Below are 9,235 nucleotides of genomic sequence, written 5' to 3' on the forward strand. Positions count from 1 at the left end.
CTGGCCAGCAAAATGCTGGGGGCTCGGTGTCTCCCCACCCCACCCTGGTTTCCCTTCCCAAAGCTGGTGGGCTCTGCCCTCTGCTTCACCAGGCTGCCCGTGATCTTGGAGTCGCTCAGACGTTGTGCGTCTTTGCATGCCCACTCATGGTGGAGCAGTGTGACCCTGCGCGCCAGCTGAGCTGTGCCTCAGTGTCCCCGAGTGCTGTGCTGCGTGCTCGGCAGCCTGGCCCAGGGTCGTCATCTTTCCTTTCTCCTTGCACTGGCCACGAGGAATGGCTCCCATGTCCCCAGCTCTGGCCACACGTGACCTGCTCCCATCAAGAACCAAAAGGCCATGGCTGCTGACCACACTGAGCGATGCCAGCTGGCGATGGCCTGTCGGGTGCCTTGCGAGGAGCCCGGCCAGGCGGGCTGTCACGTAGGGGGGTATTAAACGAGGTGCTGGGGAAGTGGGTCCAGCCTAGGCTGGAGGGATCTGGGCTGGGAGGTGGGTTGGCTTGATTCATGTACGCAGGGGAGGGAGTCTCTTAAAAATCTGGCTGCCCTAGAGACAGGGATCCTAGCACAAGTCTGGGGCAGCTTCCTGCGTGTGGCTCGGGGCCAGGCCCAAAGACTTGGAGCCCCTCTGCTGTGCGGACATCCTCCTGGCTCTTGTTCCTCGGGGTGCATCTCTGCTTCCAGTGACCCCGACAAGCAGAAGGAGAAGGAGACTATCCGCTCCCAGTGGTCCCTGCTGGATCACTTGCACCTCGTCCTGCTGACGGGCATCTTCACCGTGGTGGGGTACCGTGTGGCCGCTCTGGTGGTGCTGGAGTTCTCCCTCCGGGCCGTGTCGATGCTCCTGTCCCTGCGCAAGGTGAGTGACTGCTCCTTGCGTTGTCACTAGCACACCCTAGAATAATGCTCGCTAGGTCTCATCTAGCACCGGGTCTCCAAGCCTTTCCCAGAGGGGGTCGATGGCAGTATCTCTGCTTCTGTTCCCCGTCTGTAGGGTATGGAGACCCTGCCAGTGTCCCTGACTCGCTGGGTGACAGGCAAGACTAGAACTCGGGGCCCAGACTGTTTTACACCATGGGCTGAGCGGGTTTGTGCTGTGAGCTGTTTCATGTCTGGGATGCAACTCCTGGCAGCCCTGGGCAAACTTTTAGTATCAGCAGAGAGAATGATGATAATAATAAAAATTACGGTTGTCAGGCCCCCTTTCTGTCTGGGCCTCAGGCGGTCGCCTGGTTCTCCCATGCCTATGTCTGGTCCTGCTGGGATGGGAAGCCCTGCCATTGCTCCTTCTCCCCAGGGCCTTTTGCTTTCTCCAGCTGAAGATGAGGGTGTAGAGAGACCAAAACGGCAGCCCAGAGCTGGATTACATCACGCTCGGGTTTTATGCAAGAGCAAAGTGGCTGGAAGTCGTTTGTTGGGTCAATAGCAAGCGTGTGCGTGTTGGGGGGTGGGGGTAGCGTGCATGCTTGGACCTGAAAGAGGAGGCTCTGGCTCTGCATAGCATGGACAAGAATGGTCTGCTTCATTTCTACCCCCCAGCTCATCATGACTTGCCCCGCGTTCGTGGTTGCTGTCTGCCCTGGGGAATTGGACCAGGCACCTAGTTCCAGTCCCCATGTCGCGGGATGGCAGCAATGTGTCCCGCGGGCTTGTGGCTCGCCACGCTGCATCTCCAATGCTTTGCTTCCGCAGGGGGCACCCAGCAGCCAGCTCTTCCTGCTGTGCCAGTACTCCCTGGGCTGCGGCATCTCCTGCAGCCTCTCCTACCTGCTGGAAGGGGCCCCGCACCGCACCTGGAACCTGGTCCTCAGCGTGGGGCTGGCCGGCATGATCGCCAGCTACGTCCGCAAGGCGGCGCGGCACGTCTGCATCATGTACGAGCTGCACAGCAAGGAGCGCTACTGCGGGGTCTGCATCTCCCTGCTCACCTCCTGGCGCGGCATCCCCCTCCTGCTCTGCAATGCCCTCAAGGTCACCTTCGTGGTGGCCGACCTGGCCGCTGTGGCGCTCATCAACAGGGACTTCCTCACCACCTCGGAGGCCATTCGCTTCTGGACGCCGCTCACCATCTGCTATACCCTGCTGGTCATCTACATGCAAGGTGAGGGCCGGAGGGAGGTCTTCTCCCCCTCTGCGAGCTCCTTAGACTCCAAATCAACAGGGTCTTTTAGCTGGGCCTTGGGCACGTCCCAGCAAGATGGGGCAGGGGAACCCTAGTCTTTTGAGGCCCAACCCACCTGTAAGGCCTCAAACGGACATCCCAGGTGGCTACAGCTGCCCCTGGGCACAGGTAGGTAGCCCCATGTTGATGCAATCGGGTGGGCTCCTGTTCTTTGTGCTGCCTGGGTGGGAAGTGTGCCCGGGATCAGACAGGCCAGGGGAGCTGCAACTGGGCTGGCTCTCAATCGCCTCCCATGGTGGCTCTCGTCCCGGTGTGATCTCTGGGAGCTGCCACCACCCCTCCCAGGAGAGGAGCTAGTGGTATTTGGGGTGCCCTAGGAGCACAACTTCTTGCATGAGCAGAAGGAGGATAGACTCCAGCCCATGTTCCCTTAGCCCGTTTTTGTGGGCTAGACGAGCCACGTAGCACGGCTGCAGCTGCTTCCCGAGAGCTGCCTGTCCGCGGTCTCTGCTGAGAGCCGTGAGCGAGTCCGCCCGTGACTGTGGGACGCTCCTGTTTTGGGCAGAGGAGCAGAGGCAGAACCCCAGCGAGCAGACGGCCTACCAGACCGTGTTCGTGCGGATGGGCGGCCTCCTCATCCTCCTCATGACCGTGGGCCGGTGGATGGACATCCTAAACGTTTTCGTCTCACTGGTGGGGGAGATGTGGTGCCTGGTGCACGCCGGGATCATGCTGGACATCTGTCGGCGGCAGGTGAGGCTACATGAGGGCTGTGCATGCATGTACCCTCACTCCCTGACCCTGCTTTGAAGACAAAAACACTCTAGAAAAGCCATGGGGACACGTGGCTAAGGGCAGGACGGTTGTGAAGCCCAATGGGTGGAGGTGTCCGACTGTGTGCGGTGTCGGTGTCTGTCCACAGGACTTGTCTCCGAGGCTCTCGGGACCCAGCCCCAGAGAGCGCCGGACCAGGTCTGAGGCCCGTCCCCAAGAAGCGACGGCATCCTGAGTCCGGGAGGCTGGAACCGAGCGGCCCCAGAGACCAGGACTGAAGTGAGAACCAAGATCAGTGTTTTTAGCTCCAGAAACTCCCAGCAGAACCGTCTGGCCCGACGGGCAGCACCACGGGCCTGGCACGACTCGCTGAGGTCACTGCCTCCGGGATGGACGGCTGCAACCGGGCTGTGTTGCGCTCAGCCCTGAGAGGTTTCCCTTCCCTTTGCCCTAATTGCTGCCCCAGACCCCACACGTGGCCGGCCTGGGTCCGGGGAACCCCGATGCCCCAAACTCCCTCCAGTGCCCCATTGTCAACCATGGGGGCAAAGCTCTGCGGAGCATCCCAGCAGTTTTCTTTTACCTCCCTCTACCCTGCACTGGGACTACTTTGGGCACGGGAGCTGGTCTCCCCCCCAGGAACGGCCTGGATGGACTATGGGAGTCTTCCAAGCTGGAGCAGGGAGCAACCCTGGGATTTGGGTGGAAGGCCACGGAGACCCTCTGATCCCAGGCACCAGTGTCCATATTTCCTAGCCACGGTTGCTATCCGCTCCCTGCGGATGTCCCCGAGTGAAAACGGGAATGGGCTTTTCTCCCTTCCTCTTCCCCCACATGAGGTTCCCTTCAAGCCAGGAATGATTTCCCTTGGGGTGAGAGTGCTGCCCTGCCTTCCTGTTGTGCGGGTCCGGCGGGCAGACGGTGTTCAGGCTCCAGCGCCTCACATCTTTGTTGTTAAAACATAATTTATTAAAAGAGCAAAACCTTCCTCCCAGCCATAGCCGGGACGTCCCTGCATGCCACAGAGCCCTGGAGGGGGACGGTGTTGGTCCAGGGCTCTTGCGGGGAGAGGAGACGTGTGTGCCATGAGCTCCACACCTGTATGGGAACTGCCCTGCTCCTCTGAGGCCAGGGCTGGTCTCAGACTTGAGCAGCCCCCGACAGACCCTGCTTTGAAGCACCTTCTGGCTGCAGGTCCTCTGCTCTTCCCTGGTGCATGCATCTCCCAGTGTGGACCTGTCTTGCAGACCTTTGCAACCGTAGCCAAAGAGAACAAAGCCTGTCCACAGAGGAGCTTTGTGGGATTTTGTCTTGTCCCCGTGTTATAAATCTGTGCAAGAATAAAGTGTTTGCCATGTCGGTGGGTGTGACCCCCCTTTCTCTGTCACTGCTGGTGGGGCCCTGCGAGCAGGGTGCCCGTCTGCAGGCCCTGCCGTAGCCAAACTTGGAGAGCTCTGAGCATCCGTGCTCTTCTCCCTTGTCCTGTCCTACCCTCTCCTGGCCGCTCTGTGCATCTCAGCAGCTCTGCTCTACCGGCAAAGCGAGGCTCGGGCTGTGGGGCGAATGATGGCCAGTGAGATCCAGGCTCAAATCTCTTTTGCGTCCTGGCTGAGCCTGTTGCAGGTAAGGTTTGGAGAGGGAGCGGACTGAGGCCGAGCTGTTGGAGCGGACGGTGCCCCAGCGGTGTATTGTCTCTGCCAGGTGGGTGCGGGGAGGAAAAAGATTAAATTCTGCCGTGAGTTAATCTCCGCAGGAGAGAAGCAGTCGGGTCTCCAGCAAAGGGGCTACCTGACTCCCTGGTGCCCGGCCCTGTGCTCCAATAGCTTGGGAGATTGGATGTCATCTCATGTAGCAAGCAGGGAAACTGAGGCACAAGAGGGTATGCCAAGTTGCCCGTGGCAGGTTAGGAATCGAGCCCTGGTCTCCTGCCTCCTTGGACTTTTGCCTTAACGAGGTCATCCTCTTTGACCAGAAGGAGAAGATGGCATGGCTCAGCTCAAGGGCTGGACCAGGAGATGGCTCTTGTCCCGACAAAAGCCAGGGCGGGAGTTCATGTTCCTCTCGCAGCCTCGCTCCTCCAGACAAAGGAGCCGCGTGGCGCCAGCTCTGGCACTGCCCTGGGCCCTTCCGCATGTCCTGACAGCTCCTTCACCTCCTCTCGCAGACTGGGAAAGCACTTGATCTGAGTCGCAGGCCTGAGCCAGGGGAGAGCCGAGGGCCCTGCTCCCTCGACTCCAAGACAAACTGCTTCATGCCCTTGAATGAAGCCCAATACTGCTCTTGTCGCAGCGGCTCTTTTTGATATGCCTCTTGCATTTTTATACGACTCGTGCAGTGCTTCAAGGGACGATGTATCACCAGTGAAGACCCAATCGTCTGGCTCTAAAAAAGCAAGCCCATTCTTGCTTTTTTAGAGCCAAACGATTGAGTCTTCACTGGTGATACATCATCCCTTGAAGCACCATTCATCCACCTGGCTGAGAGAGCTGGGTGAAAAACGGGGCTCCTTGTCAGACTAGTTTTTCCCACAGAACAAGAAGTCATATACCGGCAGAAACTGGAGCAAAATACTTCAATGCGGAAAATCCTCCTGCAGACCCTCAGGAGAGAGACTCCCAAGTCCTCCTCTTCATCAGCAGAGGCTGAGCTTGCATGCATAGTGCCCCCACTCCTAAAGAGGGGAGCTGCTGCATCATGGGAGCTGTAGTTTGGCTGCCTGCCTGCCCACCGAAAGTCCACCCCTAAGCGGCAGTGGTGGTGGGTCTAGGTAATAAAGGGCTAACGTGCTTTCTTGACTATTTTTATTAATTGACACACACGTTGAGGTGTTTACACAAGACGCTAACTGCACAGCAGTCTAATAACACTGCGTGGTAGCATGCTGAGCAAAACCCATGTTAATACACTACTGCGCAGTAATATTAGGCTACTGCGCATTGGCGTCACTCAAAAACCGTGCACCGGTGCTACTGCATAGTAACACAAGTTACTGCGCGTGCAGTCAGTGCTTGGTTCTCCAAGTACTAAACTTAAATTGCCGTAACTACGGTGCATTAATGAATGTGTAGATGTGCTCAGGAGAGAAAGAAAGAGCATTCCTTCCTTCCTTCCTTCCACGTTGAATTCTTGGCATGATATTACTGCAAGCAAAACTGCCTGACTGCTGCTTACTAGAAGAGGAGCTATAGCCGTGTGGCTTAGGCAACCTTTGTATTGAAATGACCCTAGATAAGATTTAAACAGAGCTGCTTTTGGAAGTGACTCACCTCTTCAATGCTGGAGTTAGCCCCCAAGCCAGAGGTCCTGGGCCTAACCCCCTTGGCTGGAAGGAGGGCCCAGCGGTTATGGCCCTGACTTGTGACCTGAGCAGCAGGAGTTGAGGTCCCTGCTGTGCCGCAGGCTTCCTAGCTCCGTGTGCTCCCCGAGGTAGGTGACTGTAGGCTGTGGAGTGGGCTTGGTGCGAAGGTGGGGCAGATGTTCAGGTTGGACGGCAGCTGAGCGGTAGTTTAGAGAAGGTCGGTACTGGTTGGGTGACAGATGTAGGCGCCTACAGAAGCAGGAGGGCACCGGAGTCCGGGCCTCAGCTCCTACCTGTCCAAGGTGGAGAACAGCCTCCCCCAGCACTTCAGTTTCCCATTCAGAAAACCAGGGATAACTCCTGACCCGTAGGGCCTTGTCGAGGACTTATTCCCTGCAACCTTTACAGAGAATGTTATAGATTACAAAGTGTGAAGATCCCCATCATAGGAGAGTACTATTATGCCCATTTTTGCAGATGAGCAACTGAGGCGCAGAGACTAAGTGACAGGCTCAGGGTAATACAGGGAGTCTGTGGCAGAGCCAAGACATGAACCCATATCTCCCGTGGTGGTGGCTGGTGCCCTAACCCTCTTTCTTTCCTCGCAGTCAGTCCCATCCTCCCACATCCTGGGAGAGCAGCAACATCCTGTTTTTTAAATTGTGATTTAAAACAACAACAACAAATAGATAAAACCCCTTTTGAAATAACACAGTGGCACTACGGCCTGGTGAAGGCATAGCCATCAGGTACCAGGACTCCTGAGTTCTCTCTATGGAGCTGCTGCTGACCTCGAGTGAGCCTCTTATCTGTTGCCTGCCTCAGTTTCCCCATCCGTGCAGGGCTGAGTAATGCTGCTTGCCTGGCTTGGAGGGCTGCGGATAGATGTGCCGAGGTGATGTGAGCAGCAGGAGGCAGCTCACAACCATCCCTGGGTTTTGTGACCCCAGCGCTTCTCGTGTCCCTTCCTATGACCTGCGCTTCCCAAGTGGAAACGAGGGAGCGGATGCGAGCGGCGCAGCCCTTTTCCTCCAGCACGTCAAACTCTTTGGCACGGGCACAAGTAAACTCCATTCAAGCAGGGCAGGAAGCATTTGCTGTTGAAGCCGCTTACCAGAAAAGCCACCAGGTTTATTTGCAGAAGGTGCTGAAAGGGAAACGCTTGAAACCACCAGAGCAGCCTTTTAATCCCTGGTATGACGGTGCCGTGGGCCCACATTGACGCCTGGGACAGCTCGGGCTCCAGCGGTGTGTTTTAAACCACTTCCAACCCTTGGAGAACTGGATATTTATTTTTAAAAATAACTCCAAGCTGAGCTGCTCGGGGAATAACCCCGTGGCAGCCGCTGGAGTTCAGACCAGAAGCTAAACGTACCTACGGTTGTAACAGTGTGGTTTTGCCCACTGCATTGCCAGAATATAGTTGTTAAAGGCATCTTGAGGAAGTCAGAGGCTCCTTCACAACACAACGTGGCCCCCACCAAGCTCCTGGCCCGGGAGAAGACCTAGAGAACTTGCTTGGAGAGCAAGGCAGGAGAGACGAGGCCTAGGCCAGCAATAGGAGGGCAGAGGGAGGAAGGAAACGTGAGCTAATGTGAGCCCGGCGTGCAGCATCCTCGAAAGCCTCCGTGCTTATCACACGAGGGAGCTCGGCTGGGTGAGGGTCAGGCTGGGATGCGGGCGCCTGCACGTAGCACTGGACGGCGGTGCATGCTGCTGTAGCTGCTGATTGCTTGGGGGACTTGGCAGCAGCAGGGGAGAGCAGTGCTAGCCTCCTCCTGCTGTTCTGCCAAGGCAGGCTGGGGGGAGAGCCGGTGTGCCCTCCTGCTGCTGGGGGAACTGGGAGCTCAGTGCTTGCTGGGGGCTTAACCTCCACGTGGAGGTCTGACTGCTCCTGAATCACCGCGTTTCCCCTTCCTTTAGCACGGGGCTCTCCACGCTGCCTCCCCGTAGTGCTGCGCAGGATCTGCACTGACCCTTCCTGGGGTCTAGCTCGCGCCCCTTCATCCCGTCCCCCCTGCGGCAAAGGGCTGCTCCTGCCCAGGCAGAGCCTCAGAGGTGACTGATCCAGTGTTAGCCGCTGACACGGCGCAGGTCTCCTCAAAACCCCTGCGGGCAAAACTGAGCAGCAACCGCGAGCCCCTTGCAGAGTCAGGCTGGAGGGTGGACCCCCGATTCGCATTATCCAGTGCTGCTCCCATGAGGTTGGCTTTTGTCTGTGGCAGCCCGTGGATGTGGGTCTCGGAAGGGTTACGCTCATAATGCTGTTGCTTTCCTGATCAACGTGTCCTGGGGCATTTGTCTCCTGCAACGGCCCCAGTCCTCTGTGTCTTTATTTGGGGGCCTGGGACTATGCTACCTACATGGACGAGCCTTTCCTTCCCTTTGCAGGAGCCGGCCCCCAGAGCCCTTCACTTCACACACGGCTTCAGAGCAATGTTGCTGCCGGTCCCGGCTCGTGTCCCAGGCGTCTCTTTGGGTCCTGGACACAGTTTCTAGCCCAGTAACATCAGAGATGACCTCTGAGGCCTAGATGGACCATTGTTCTGCCCTCCAAGATGCCAATACTTGATGCCTTGCAACAGAGCAGGTCCAAGTGCAAATGACCACCCCTCGCCTCGCACACCATCTAGGTGGGGCTGGTCCTGCTTGGAGCAGGGCTTGGACTAGATGTCACCTCCGCAGGTCCCTTCCACCCCCTTGTCTGCGACTCCAGGATTGTTTCTGCTAGTCCAAGCATCAAGCTGGGTTTGTGGGCGGTCTCTGACCAGCAGGGATCTTGGTTTTCTCCAATTTAAAAAAATCCCCAATTTTTGGATTAAAAAAAGTAACCCCAAATCCACAATTTTCCTTGATTAAAATGAAACACCACTAATACATATATGTGTGTATATATATATATATATATATATAGAGAGAGAGAGAGAGAGAGAGAGAGTTGTGTTTCATTTTAATCACAGCAAAATGTGGATTTGGGGTTACTTTTTTTAAAATATGAAAATTGGGGATTTTTTTTATATTGGAGAAAACCAGGATTCCTGC

General features: G+C 56.8%; 1 protein-coding gene across 3 annotated transcripts in view; it reads left to right on the forward strand.

Moving 5' to 3' along the window:
- Positions 1-4,340, forward strand: part of TMEM82 (transmembrane protein 82) — a 5,789-nt gene extending 1,449 nt beyond the window's left edge. The window contains exons 2-6 of one of the 3 annotated variants that reach the window (XM_025203610.1): positions 684-858; positions 1,692-2,100; positions 2,687-2,874; positions 3,044-3,174; positions 3,891-4,340. In XM_025203610.1, coding sequence (XP_025059395.1) covers positions 684-858; positions 1,692-2,100; positions 2,687-2,874; positions 3,044-3,130 — 859 coding nt within the window. In that variant the 3' untranslated portion in view covers positions 3,131-3,174; positions 3,891-4,340. Of the gene's footprint in view, positions 1-683; positions 859-1,691; positions 2,101-2,686; positions 2,875-3,043 lie in introns of all 3 variants that reach the window. The other 2 variants (XM_014519715.2, XM_006023202.3) reach the window with 2 other exon arrangements.
- Positions 4,341-9,235: the final 4,895 nt, after the last annotated feature.

The sequence above is a fragment of the Alligator sinensis genome, unplaced genomic scaffold (genome assembly GCF_000455745.1).
Source record: "Alligator sinensis unplaced genomic scaffold, ASM45574v1 scaffold512_1, whole genome shotgun sequence".
In the NCBI taxonomy this organism is placed as follows: Eukaryota; Metazoa; Chordata; order Crocodylia; family Alligatoridae; genus Alligator; species Alligator sinensis.